This window comes from Neltuma alba, unplaced genomic scaffold, assembly GCF_004799145.2.
Source record: "Neltuma alba isolate B1F8T4 unplaced genomic scaffold, ASM479914v2 tig00012783_pilon, whole genome shotgun sequence".
Taxonomy (NCBI): domain Eukaryota; kingdom Viridiplantae; phylum Streptophyta; class Magnoliopsida; order Fabales; family Fabaceae; genus Neltuma; species Neltuma alba.
Window position 1 is genome coordinate 186,971 of NW_021637187.1, and position 14,671 is coordinate 201,641.

General features: G+C 32.9%; 1 protein-coding gene across 1 annotated transcript; it reads left to right on the top strand.

Moving 5' to 3' along the window:
• Positions 1-9,045: 9,045 nt before the first annotated feature.
• LOC114730930 (homeobox protein SBH1-like) lies at positions 9,046-14,090 on the top strand. Its single transcript, XM_028918037.1, has 4 exons — positions 9,046-9,379; positions 9,729-9,978; positions 13,132-13,376; positions 13,655-14,090. The coding sequence occupies exons 1-4, from the start codon at positions 9,077-9,079 to the stop codon at positions 13,844-13,846; spliced, it is 990 nt and encodes a 329-aa protein (XP_028773870.1). The 5' UTR covers positions 9,046-9,076; the 3' UTR covers positions 13,847-14,090.
• The last annotated feature ends 581 nt before the right edge of the window (positions 14,091-14,671 follow it).

Genomic DNA, 14,671 nt, shown 5'->3' on the forward strand with positions numbered 1-14,671 from the left:
CTATTGTTGTTTCTTTATTCATAATAAACAGAAATTGGTCATTACTCTTTTCAATCCACTTGACATAGGATTTGTGTTTGTTTTTGCTCTCTGTTTTTAGGCATATTTATCAGTCTTATTGCTTTTTTTTTTTAATCCCTTTCTTATAGTGAAATGTTTACCAACTTAAGTTGATATAAATGATAAGGGCTCTCGTCACTTAAATAAGCGATCTAGTGTTCAAATCCTAACCTTTGGGAATTTCGTCTCAATATTTCTATTCAAATATTGACGATATCAACTAAATACCATATGATTGTCAGGGGAAAAAAATGTAACCAACCATGTTAAATCAAAACTAACCCAAATTTGATGAAGAGGTATATAAATTATTAAGAGGAAAAGGCACTAAAAAAGTGAAAGAAACAGGTGGGATATATGGATGATTGATGAGGGTCGTGAGGCGAGGAGAGTATCTTGAAAATGAAGCTAACATGACATGTTTTTGTTTTGTTGTGGTGAATAAGCAAACATGACATTTTCAATATTAAACACATTAAAAGATCCTTCTTGCTTGGTTGTCCCTTTTTTGTTTTTCATTCTTCAATCAAATTGAGACAATTTATGTGATGGCTAAGAAAAAATACCAATCAAATAGCTTATCACTTTATCACTTCATTTGATTATTTGAATTGAAGGCTGAGAGGACGTGTTATATTTTTTGAGTATGATATATCCTTAAATTTTTCAATCTTAAGAGTTTATAATTATACAATGTGATATTATTTATATGTGTGAATTTAAGACGTGGGCAAGCTTTCTTTTCAACCATGTTGTTTATACATTTGTATAATTTGTCTTTTTGTATATAGTTAGGATACACTCATTGTTAAAATTAGTACATGGAGTTATTTACTCATTACTCAAAAATAAAATTCTTATGTTAGCAATGAGATGTAACACCATGAATTTATGAAATACGAATCACATTCTTATTAATTACATTAACTTCACTGAGTTATGAAATAAATTTAATAAATATATCCTAAATGTTTGTCTTGAAAATTGATGATAGCATCCCTGTTTCTACTACTACTATTATTTGCTGAAGATAATAGTAGGGCAGTTTGATTAGATAGAAAAAAATTATGAAATGTGAGTTACGCAATATTTTTTGTTTATTATTATTGAAAATATAAAATTTTAGTTCTATTTATATTTTTTTGGTTTTAGTTTCATTTTATTATTTGCCAGCAACTATAAAATAAACAATATGACTTAAGTCCTAAAGAATGATAAATCCCTCTCTCTTTTTTCCCCAATTAAAACAGGCCACATATATGTATTTACGTAAAATTCAAACATATTTTCCACTTTATTCTTTCTCTTCTTTTTGTCACTACGTCCAAAGTAAAACGGATGACAAAGAAACACACTTGATCAGTCATCACCTAAAATGAATTTGTTTTTATATAAAAAGTTACAACAATATATTTGGCAACCTAGTCAGCCATCCATTATAACCAAACAACCATTTAATTAGATATCGAGATCACATTTGATCACTAAATTTTTTTAAACTATATGTTAATATATCTAATAATGTTAATCAAATTTTAGACGAGTTAATAATCCTCATAATTATCATAGAGAGTCAAGGCATAATCCCAGCCAGTAACGCATGGCCATAATTCTTAAAAGATAATATTATCAAACTCGAGTCAATAATTAAAATTAATAATCAATCCAAACAAATTCATTTTGTGTTTTTTTTTTAATTTTTTCACACTTTTAATTTTTGATTAATCAATTTGTTCCTTTTAATTCATAAGTATTTTATAAAAAAAATATATGAAACGCACGGCATTAATTAAATAAGAGAAAATTTGTCACAAGCTATAGTTGAGTTAAAGAATAATTAGTTTAGGGATTAATGTTTTTCAAATATTGAGCATGTTGGATTGGATTTCTTTAGCTCACAATCTTCACAATTACATATGTTTAAACTGTGTCGATTTCTCCAACTTATGTTTACAAATTATATTCTCATTGGTTTCTAAAATAAAATTGAATCCTTATGTTAATCTGCTAGTTTACTACACTTGGTTGCTAGTTTCTAATTGCTATTTGTATTGGTTCAATGCAAGAAGATTATTTACAAAATCGGAAAAAATACTGAAAAAACTAAACTTTTCGTGCCAGTTTCTTGACAAACATGAGTGACTTTTCATGACCTTTGTTAGTAACAATCGAGGTGAAAAGTTCATAATGTAATGGAAAAATTACACTCAGGTCCCACATAACATAATTAATATAAAAAAAAGTCCCTAAAATTGCGAAATAATTCTGAAGTCCCTAGGGACCTGTGTGTAATTAATTCTAATTGTGAAATTACCTACTTACCCTTATTAATTTGAACCTATTTACAACTTCAATAGTGGCTGTTAACAACGCAAGAAAAGGTGGTTAACAACCTCAGCAACGCCCCTGGCATCCCACAGAGTGAGTTGTCAGGAGCACTGTCGAGGTTGTCAATCACTTCTTCTTGGGTTGTCAACAATCATCCCACAGAGTGAGTTGTCATGAGCACTGTCAATGTTGTTAATCACTTCTTCTCGGGTTGTCAACAGTCACTGTTGAGGTTGTAAATAAATTGTTGCAATAAAATTAATAGGGGTAAGTAGGTAATTTCACAATTAGAATTAATTACACACAGGTCCCTAGGGACTTTAGATTCATTTTGCGATTTCCAGGGACTTTGTTGATATTAATTGTGCTCCATGGGACCTGAGTGTAATTTTTCCTAATGTAATTCCAGTGAAATGGTAATTTTCTATGTCAGTTATTTTTAATAACTATCATGAAAAGTCTCTTGCCACAAAATCAATTAAAATGATGTGAAATTTTTAATTTTATTATGTCAATTTAACCAACATTCTTATCTCAGGAAATCCCTCTGGGATACATACACCACTTGAAACTCGCAAGTCTCTTTCTCTTGGACATGTGGTGTCCCCAAACTCTTTAGACACAGAGACCTTTGGGAGAGAGTTGGTGAAAGTCAATATCAGTTCTCCTTCTATAAATTTACTGTCTGCCACAACAAAGGCCGTCTCTAATTAAGCAAGTCCACCTTAATTATTGGCCACGTCACATCCAACATCCGACCTCACTGCCAGGTGGTGGGGAAGGCATTTTCCTTGGGGAAATGATCAAACGAATATATAAAAATTCAATTATCTAGTGATGATTTTTTAGGGAAAAAATATTAATTGTGTGATATAAAATATATATACTACTTCCTATTTTTGATATACTACCTGGACATAATTATAAAAATTAATTAACTAATTTGAAGAGATTACAGAAAGAAGTTAAGTTAGTTATTTGTAATAAATATGTGTTGTCTTTCCTAAAATATTCTTGCTAATTAAGCTTATTGGTTATAACTACTATTGTTAGGAGGACCATCTTAAAAAAAATACATAAATAAGAGAAACAAAGTGAATTGAGATCTTATTATTAGGACCAAAATAAAAAAAAATTATATTAAGGATTGAAGGTAGTACTAATTTAAAGAGATTAAAAAATTATTAAACCACTTAATTATAATATATGTTATATGATTTTTTAAAGTATTTTTATGTATAATTAGATTATATATCAATTTATAAGTAAATAAATTATTTTAATATGATTTAGCAATTTTTTAATCTTTGGAAATTGGTCAATAGAGGTACTATGTTATAGAATGGTTTGCCTGCCGCAGGCAGCATCGCACGATGAAGAAATTATCATGAAAAGATTGGCTGCGACCTGGGACTAATCGTTTGAGAAGTTTATTGGTTGTCTTGTTACCTTTTGTTTCTTCTTCTTATTCTCATACTGCTTCTTATAATATTATTTTATTATATTTTGAAACAAAAAGAAAAAATAAACTTTTTTTATGTCCATCATGCAACTGTCCATGGACGTGACATAAAGTTAGTATGGAAGAAAAAAAGCTTCGAGAGGAACGACAAGCTCATCTTTAAAATTGAAAGAATTTCAATTTCAATCAAATAAAACGAGTTAGCAGCAGGTTAATTATATTGAGCAACTCTGTTCTCACCATTCTACCAAATTTAAATTGAGATTAGTTAATAATACTAAATTTTCAATATATTTACAAAGATATAGAACCTAGTTTCTGGATTTTTTAAATTTTTTTCAGCATATCATTTAGGTAAAACTAAGTTTTTATATTTCATAAGAAAATAGTTTTTTTTTTTTGGGGCCTTGTTCAAATATAGGGCCATGAAGTAGGACAGAGAGTAGGGTTTGGAAGCAAAGGAGCTTTATTCTCTCTCTCTTTACATCGAAGCTTGTCTGTTGCTTCCCCGCCATGACCATCGCATTCACACCTTGCAGCGGTGACGTCTCTCCCAAACGCCAACACAACACAGCAGACATTCCAAACCCTAAAAAAGTAAATGCCCTAACCAGTAATCATCAACATCCTCTTTGCCAAACCCTAGATTTGGACTTCTCTTCCCACCTATGGTTTTTTCTGCTCAATATACAATTGTCTCTCTCCTCATGTTTGTCATATTTTTTTAGGATTAATATAATTTTTAATATTTAAATTTATTCTCATTTTAGTTTTAATCTGTAGGTTTCAGTAATTTAAAAGGCAAAATAATTTAATTTTTTATTATACATCTGTGCATTATATGATAATTTTATTTTATTTATTTTATTTATTTTAATTAATTTAGAATGTAATTTGACCGGGTCCTGATGATTCAGTAGATTAAAAAGGAAAAACTGAGAGAGCTTGATTTGTGATTTTTTTTTTTTAGAGAAAAAAAAGAGTAGATTTCAAGGGTTTACCAAAGGATTGGATTTCAATTTTCATGCCGAGGATTATAGCTAAAGTTAGGGATGCAAATGGGCAGGGTTGGATAGAGGTTCGGCCCCTGCTCGATATCCAGCCTGGAAAATAAACAGGCTAGAAAATGCAACTCGTTGCCTAGCCCTACCCATGAAAAGTCCTAATAAATTTGGGTCGAGCAAATTCTGGCCAAACAAGGCGGGCTTTTATACCCAACAAGTTAATATACCATATTAATTGACTAATTATTTATGTCTCTCTGAATAATTTAATGTAACTTTATATTAAAATGACAAAAAAAATGCTGTTAGTATATTTTATTAAATTTAATTGCTTTTCTAGTTTCTAAAATTTCTTAACCAAACATGAATATATTTTTTTCCATAACTTCCAAATACTCATAAGAGGATGGAATCATTTATATTTAAAAAATCTTTGTTTTGGTTTAATAAATTTTTGAAGTATCTTGATTAGCTTTTAATTTTAACCAAACAAAGAGACAACAATTTTTTAGAAAAACAAGAAGTAAAACAATTTTCAAAATAACTCAGTTATCATTTTATAGGCTATCGAAGTCATGTTCAAAATAAATGATATATAATTACTTATTTACCAATATACAAATTGCCAATGGTCATAATGTCTGCATTAAAAAAGAAAATGGTCACACATATCACAATAAATGATAAAACATCTAACTCTTAAAATCATCCGAAAATAAATAAGTATAACAAACACTGAATATTAATGTAACGGTATGTTTGATTCATGAGATAAATATGAGGCGAACAAAATATATAAATAAAATTATATATATATTTATAGGCAGGACCAAATGAGTAGAGCAGTATACCATGCCTGATACCCAGTTCAAACATGCCAAGTATTTTTTTCGGCCATTTTTTTTTAGGACGGACTAGATATGTTTTTTACAGACCTGGGTAAATATAACCGGCCCTATAAACACTTTTAGCTCTGTCTAAAATGGTGGGGATTCCCAATGGTTTTGTTGGACTCTCGGCTGTAGGAAGGTTTGCCTCTTTATTAGCTCCATAAAAGTTCTAAACCCTGGATCAAAGGAACAATGCGGTCACTAGCTCTTTTAAGGAATACCTTGATCTTGTTTTTGGTCAACCTTTTTAAATACTCATCCGATTTTTAATGTAAAAATTATTTAATTAATACTAAGAAAATCAAAATAGTCAATTAATTACAAAGATGATGTAATCTTCTCTAAAATAATCGTATATAACTTTATTTTATATGTAAGATTACAAGTTATGTAAACTATTGTTTCTGGAAAAATAATAAATATAAGATATACTTTTAATAAGATAACAAATAATCCCTTTGTTCCTTGCTGTATATCGTAGAAAAATTGAATGAGAGCCGTAAAAGTTAAATGGAATAATCAATAATTTTGTACCCAAAAAAGTGTCAGAAATTATGGGCCCAGTGATTGGATGGATCGTCATGTTTGAAGCTAAACAATTACTTAACTTCCATTGTCTTTACTCTCAAAAACCTTCACCACGACCACTCGCGGTCGCCTTCCCTCTTTTGTCACAGCTTACCCCTCGCTTTTGCCAATTGCCATATTATTCTCACGTCTCATACCCTTTTTTTCCCACAATATTTGCTTTGGAAATTATAAGGTACCAAAGGGATTTGAATTAAGAAAACCTCTTTTAAGACACAAGTAGAGTATTATAGATAAAAGTTAATAAAACAAATTTAGTAACTATGAGTAAATCTACATCTCTTCAATTTGTTAGACCCTCTTCTTGTATTTCTTTTGAGTATAGTGAAAAGAAAAATCCTTTTTAATAAGAGAAAAGTCTTATAAAAATTTCTCATCTCCCTAAAGATATTCGAGCAAGTAATACTTTTATAATTTTATTTATAAAGTACTTTTAATGTATTTCATTGAGAAAAAGTTTTAAATCTTATTAACTCTTTGTTAAAATTTAATGACTTTTTAATTTTAATCCTATTAATTTTAATCCTGTTCAATATATATACACACTTTAATGAGAAGTCTAAAATAATAAATGATAGAAAAAATTGCACATTTGTAAAATAAATTCAATTATTCAACAATGTTATGTATATTAAAGACAAGTAACATACCCCCTCTGCCTATAAATAAAATTAAAAGAATATATATATAATAAAGTAAATTGATCTCTCACTCGTTTTCAAGCTATGCTTCTTATCTTGGAAATGATGGGGAGAAGAGATGTAAGATTTTAACAAGTTTAATTTAAAAAGTAAAGTTTTAAAATTTTAATAAAAAGTATAAAATAAAAGAATAATAAAAATTAACTAAAACTTTTTAACTTTATTTTCTTAATTTTTTAAATTGAGGTAATTAAAATATTTAATTTCATCTACTGCCCTCTCTCCATTTCTCCTGTACCAAACAGAAAAATGATACTATCTCACAACATGATTTTGTGAGAGATCATGGGAAAAACAAGTGGAAGCATAATTTTATGGTTTGATTTGATTATCAGATATGGAAGATATTTTGATGGACAGGCAACTATACAAATGACCCAGAGGTTGATCATTTATGGCTGAGAAGAAACTAAGAGACAACCTAGGGGAAGGAAGAGACAATATGTACGTAACCTGAGAGAGAAGGTGCTTTCACAAATCACTGCGGTATTTTCCACAGCAAGTGATGCTACTCTACAATCTACACCTTTATCTCCAATGAGCGTTAAGAGAATGAATAATCATCCACATCTATGCTCTACGCATAGACTCTATCTATTCAATACAGATAGAGATAGAGAGAGAGAGATATCAGTGAGTGATCGAAGAGACATTCGGACTGTCCCACTAGCTTTACCAGCTTTACTCGCTTTTTTCCATAGTAAATAATCTCGGATTAGATTAGATGCTGTGTGTGACACACTAAATAACAAGACAGAAAGAAAGAAAGATTGAGAAAAGAAAACAGCATCATCATGCTCAGAACAATAAAAGAATTACAGAGACCCGCAATTATGAATGCCCCGTGAACAGTACTACAAGAGAAGAAGTGAGATTATTCTCTCTATTAACAAGACAGATCCATCAGTTGCAGGAGGGCGAAGCAGTATTTTTTTTCTTTTAGGCTATCTGAGAGAGGGAGGGAACAAGCCACCACCAAGGCTTCCTGAAATGACTAAAGAGGAAGAGAGAACCCGGAAAGTGTGAGAGAATATTGAACGAGGGGCTGCCAATAAAAGTGTAGCAGAACGGGAGAGATATGACAAAATCTAAATTTATGCTTAACAATATAATACGTATATTCTTGTTCATATAGAATATTTACATTATTGATATACTTCAGTATTTTGGAGCGTAATTTGTTTATTATTTATTGAAAACAAAACAATACAGCAAGGCGATTTCGTATTCCGAAAACCCATGGCCTGAGCATCCATCATCGTGGAGTATTAGCCAAATAGGTGACTTGTTGGAACATCCTCGATTTGATCGTTCGTCCCCCACCCCCCCTCTATCTCTCCTGCTTTTGTTGGCAGTAGCCATGGCAGTGTGATCAGTTTAGTGCAAGAAAAGAGGGAGAGAGTTTTTCATTGGGAAGGCAATAAAGCTTCGTGTGCTCAACAGTCTCTCAGGCACTATTCACACCACCAAAAATCCCTTCTTCCTTCTTCTCTCTTCCCTTCTTCTTCTTACTCAAGTTTAATAATCTCCCTTCTCTCTTTCTCTCTCTAGTCTATACCCCGCGGGTCTTCTGCTGCAACTCCCACTTACCCTTTCTTTCTCTCTGCAATTTATTGTCCTGTGAGCCACACACAGAGAGATAATACTACTAAAACAGTAAAATTAACGCACCTGTTCAACAAAGCAAATCTCTCAGGCTTTCCCTGTGAAAAGCCGGAAATTTGTCCCACAAAACCCGGGAGATAGACCTATATTACGTTACCATGAGGGAGATAGACTGAGAAACAAAAAGTATTGTTCATGGGTGTGTGTTAAGAGTTAGCTATATATATAATCCATATTACATAGTAGAGAACAAGGGATCTAGAGAAGAAGAAGATTTTATTTATATTGAACGTGGGAGCGAGGTAGAGATCGAGAGAGAGAGATCTGGAGAGAATGGAAGAAGGTGGTTCTAATGGGACTTCATATGTGATGGGTTTTGGGGAGAGCAGTAACAATAACAATAGTAGTAGTAGTGGGTTGTGTGCTTCATCTCATCCAATGATGATGATGATGCCTTTTGTGACTACTTGTCATAATGTTTCCCATCAAATTCCCTTCAGTCCTAATCCTATGAATAATGCTCTCACGCACAGTACTCCTTTCCTTCCTCTGCCTTCTTCTTGCACTAATACTTCTAATCATCAACCCCAAAACCACAACAGTTCTGGGTTAGTCTCCTTTTTCATGGACAACAACAACAACAACAACGCTAGCTCTTCTTCTTGTTCTGCTGCTAAAGCAAAGATCATGGCTCATCCTCACTATCATCGTCTTTTGTCTGCCTACGTTAATTGCCAAAAGGTTAGAAAGATGAAACAAACATAAAGAAATATCTTAATTTTGACTCTCCTTTTCATGCCCCTTAACCTAAACGGTGACAAAAGTAAAGAAGGAAGCAAAATAGACATCCATTGATGCGAAATGATGTTTATTTATTAGTCCTTGTACATTCGCTTGCTTTTACAACTTCGGATCTGCTCGTTTCGTTAATAATTATTATCCTGTTGGTGAAAAGTTATGATGGAATTTTTAATTTTTAATAGAAAATAATTGGTTGTGGAACACTTGGAAGCGGAATTGATTATTAAATCTCATCTTGAGCCAGTTTTGACGTATCATTTTCTGTGGAAAATACTAAAAACTCTGGCAGGTTGGAGCGCCGCCGGAAGCGGTGGCGAGGTTGGAGGAAGCATGTGCTTCTGCGTTGACAATGGCAGCCGGCGGCGGTTCGGGGTGTATCGGAGAAGATCCGGCACTGGATCAGTTTATGGAGGCATATTGTGAGATGCTTACCAAGTATGAGCAAGAACTCTCCAAACCCTTCAGGGAAGCTATGCACTTCCTTCACACCATCGAGTCTCAGTTCAAAGCTCTCACTATTTCTTCTTCTTCAGACTTCGGTGATTAACTCTCTCTCTCTCTCTCTCTCTCTCTCTCAAACATGCTTTTGGATCTCAAAGCTCACAGTTTGATGCCCTTTTCTTTAGTTTTTATGGATGTTTAATACGACAAGCAGATTTTTTTTCCGCAGCCAACAAAATTTCCTCCCCATGTGAATGGGTTTGTAGTGAAAATTAACCTTTTCTGTTTATGGTTCAACATAATAAGTTTGTTTTGTTTCATGAGCCCAGTTATAGAACATTTGTTCGGCCTGGCCTTAAAATCTTTGAACTCGGTTTCTGGTTTTACTTCAGATCGATAAAGCTAGGTCTTGCTAAACTTTTAGACTTCTACTACATAATATACTTAGAAGTCATGCTCGGTTGCAATCAGTCTTTTATCTCTTCATTGGGGTTTTTGTTCTTTGATTAATTGCATGACCATGCATGTCTTGGTTCGGAGGATTAAGGTTTTCGATGTCATCGTGAGAAAACTAATTTGCAAATGTGATCTTTTATCAGTGTTTCAATTATTTCCGGTTTCCTTCTGAGTTTTAACATGTAATATAGTCTTTTCTCATCATGACGAAGTTTGAAATACTCGCAAGGATCTTATGCCCAAGTCGTGTAATTTCTGCCAAGGCGTAGATGGATTGGTACATAAATGGCTCTGCCCTCTGATTCTCTTTCTCGATGTTTGTGCATTGAATGATCTTTTGTCGTTGTCTTGGTTATAAGTTCTTTACATTTCATGCGTGGCTTATAAGTTGATATTGACATAAATCTTAATATCGCTTTAATAATCATCCCTCTGCCTATGTATTTTCCTGTTCGATGATTATTTACTGAGAGGTTCGGGATTGGTGGTTTTTGATTCTTTCATATAATGAAAGAACTCGAAAAAAGAAACCAGAGACAGGGCTTGGGGACATCTGGGACTGTGGCTTTAGGTTTTCTAAGAAGCTAGGGTTTCTTCCAGACATTATGCCCAGTAATAGCAATTGCGAGGTTGGCTGTGGACACAGTTCTCTAGATCATTGGAAATGTAAAATGCAGAGATAAAGAACGGTTACACAGTGACCTGAAGCCATTTGAGCAGGTGCAGGTGTTATTCAGGTTAAAAGACGAATAATTATGTCTTGAAGAAATGTATTTTTGTTCCCATTTAACAAAGAAATATGCGTATAAATTATTTATTAATATTAACTCCTCTTTAGCTTCCCACAATAAGACTGAAGCAGAGTGAAAATAATTATGCAGTAATATACTCCTACTGATACAAAGAACTTTTTGGGACTGAACTTATTTGTTGGGGATATAAATAATTTAATGAGCAATGGAAGTTCAACAATAATATTATTGGTTTATAAAGGTCTCATACTAATTTTTCTCATGTGGGACCATCATTTTCTTTTATGGATTGATAAAACTTGAAAAACCATACTGGTTTCACTCTATTTATTTATATTGGTAATTGATTGATTGATTGATAAATATAGAATTTGCAGTTGTATGGCCTAATTAGGTTTCTAGTTAGTTTTCTAACTTCTAATCTTCTCTCAGTGTCATATCTATATGATTATGCTTATACTGATCAGAGTCCTCAATGTTAATGCATCCATCAATCAGTCGGAGTCAAATTTTGCTGCTGTATTACTGTTTAACGTGAATGATGAATAGGTTTATTGCATAATTGCATTGCATAATTATAATTAGATATAAAACAATACATCTTTTTTCCACTGTGCATGGTCCAAAAAGTACAAGTGTGTCTACTTTGTGAGCCATATGAAAAGTATACAAAAATCTTCGCATAATCATTTATCTACCAAACAAATTTGACCAGCATTAGATCAGAGGGTATCTTATTTAGTAGTTCCTTGATCTGTGATGCAACTTCACATAATTAAATTAAATTATCTATTATAACAACTGCACAGATTTTTTGAGCTGCTGTCTGAAACTACTTTAATTTAATTTCTTGACGACTTGGTCATCCATAGCTAATCACAGATAACTTTTCAGCCACTTGGGAGTTGGGACCCAATTGTCAAAATTATGCTGATTATGATGTCATTAAGATTGAGCTAATTATATTTATATCTATATCTATATCTATATATTTCATGAATTTGATTGAGCAAGTAAAATAGTTACGGCCTGTTTTTTTTTTTTTTTTTTTTTTTTAATTTTACATAATTATAGGTCTCCCCAAGCTGAAGTATCTGCATAGATACAAGCTCCCTCTAGGCCTCAATAATTACTGAGTTTCTGAGTTTAATTATTGATAAAGTACCCTTCGTTAGTTAATTTTGTGAAGGACACATATCCTTCCTTCCCTAACTTTTTCTGCGTTGAAGAAATAAAGGCCTGTCTACAAAAAAAAAAAAAAAAGAGGAAAAAAAAATCTGGGTTTAGTAATTAATCAGCTAGCTCAAGAAGTAGGGTTTCATAGACGTAGATTTCTTTTACTAACTTCAGCATCGTGATAATTAACAACTTGTACTTTTATTGTCTCAAATTTGTTAGTGATTGTGAACTTGTGTTCTGGCTTTTCATTTAATCATATATACATTGCTTTATTGGTGTTCTCTATGCTATTCCCGCATACCAATGAGGAGAGTGTAGGTTGGTTTTGGAATCTTCGTCACATGTTCATGAGCCTACATTCAAGTGACATTTCCTTACTAGATACTAAGAACTAGTGCGTCTAGATTCTCCAACAAACCTCACTTCACTTGAAAAAGCTTCCTTTGGGATATTGGAATGAGAATGTGAAGAACAGACTTTTCAACGTGGGAGTCGCTACCTTTGTATGCGTGAGCATGCAAATATGTGGCCTTGTGTTCATTTGTCACCTTGACGTGTTTTGGATTTGCTTGGCGATATTTTAAGGTTGTTACTGGGTTGTAACTTGCAACCTGCAGCTGTCTCTATTCTGGGTAATTATTGGGTGTGTGTGTGTGTGTGTGTTGTGAAGCTAATCCTTTGATAAGTTTGAGTTGTTGGGAGACAAGTGAATTTTTCCATGTTTGTGATGAAAGCTTTGATAATTCTATAAGCCAAGAAGCCCATGAGTGGTACTTTCTTGTAGGCCTTTAATAACTTGAAACATATTTGAAACTCTCTGACTGTTTGCTGATGAGTTATGACAATCTTGTTTTGTACTATCAGCTTGTGGTGAGGCTAGTGATCGGAATGGATCATCAGAAGAAGACATGGATGTGCCAAAGAATCTGATCGATCCGCTGGCAGATGATCAAGAATTGAAAGGCCAACTTCTTCGCAAATACAGCGGATACCTGGGCAGTCTGAAGCAGGAATTCATGAAGAAGAGGAAGAAAGGGAAGCTTCCTAAAGAAGCAAGGCAACAACTTCTGGACTGGTGGAGCAGACACTATAAATGGCCTTACCCATCTGTACGTATCATTCCTCTTCATTGTGCCTAATTACACTATAGGGGAAATTAAGTTTTTTGAGAAGTAATTTAAGGGGTTGGTTCTCTCACCTCGATAGTTAGCTTTTGGGTAGGGCCTCCCATCCTACCTAGGTACCCAGGTACCCATTAATATATATACACCCAGACTTTCAATTTCATCTCTTGTTCATTGGATAAAGTATATCATTAATACCCCGCTTGGTGACTTGTTAAGATCAATTCTGAAAGTTCAACTGAATAATGCATAATAATGAACAGGAGTCGCAGAAGCTGGCGCTGGCAGAATCAACAGGACTGGATCAGAAGCAAATAAACAATTGGTTCATTAATCAAAGGAAGCGTCATTGGAAACCATCGGAGGATATGCAATTCATGGTGGTGGATCCTTCTCATCCTCATCACCATTATTACATGGACACTGTTCTTGGCAATCCCTATCCAATGATCTAAATATATGTAGTAATATCGGCAATGCCTACATATGTACGTATGTTAAGTCAGGTACGTATGAGAATCTGTGTATTGTAATGTCAAATTTAAGGTCATTATTCCACGCTTAAAACCTTCGAGTATGATTAATTGTATTAATTATTGTGTGTAGAAACTGAACAGGCTGCGAAGCAATCTGTGTAAATCCGAACAGCTCTTAATATATTTTTGTCGCCAGATGTGATGATGTTATTAGTGTTATATAGTCAAATATGGTCCTTGAGGTTTGCTGGAACGTCTATGTTCAATTAGCTTTGTTTCCCACACTGATGACCACATCGTAAACGTTGGAAACTCGGAATATTTTTTGTTGTTGGAAGAGTTGTGTTTATTTGAAAAGTCATGTTTATGTAACTTTATTAAATTAATAAATTTATACGAAAGGGTTGTTTCCGTATGTAAATTAATATATCTACAATCAGTCCAAAAAAAATTGATATATCTATAAAGGATTATGGGGGTTTTTGGAGAAGCACTTTTCTGTAAAACGGTATAAACTCCTTTACATATTTATTTTGTAAACTGTAAAAATATTTTTGAAATCATGGTTTAGTTTTTATCCAAACACTTATATATCGAGCGGTTTAACACACAATACTAAAGTTTACCAAGTTATGTCTCTTTGGTTTTCATTGAGGTTTATGGAAATGTGTGGAAATTTGCGGTGAACAAAGTTGTGTATCGTAAAGGAACTCTACCTGTTAAAAAGGCAAGACTCATCATGGAAAAATAATTAAATAATTTTTAGTTATTTAAGTTACGTTGGTTCGCGAACTAGTAAAATAT

Coding starts and splice junctions, on each gene's coding strand:
- LOC114730930 (XM_028918037.1), top strand. CDS start 9,077: ATGATGATGATGATGCCTTTTGTGACTACTTGTCATAATGTTTCCCAT. Junction 9,380..9,728: donor CCTACGTTAATTGCCAAAAG/GTTAGAAAGATG, acceptor AAACTCTGGCAG/GTTGGAGCGCCGCCGGAAGC. Junction 9,979..13,131: donor TTCTTCTTCTTCAGACTTCG/GTGATTAACTCT, acceptor TTGTACTATCAG/CTTGTGGTGAGGCTAGTGAT.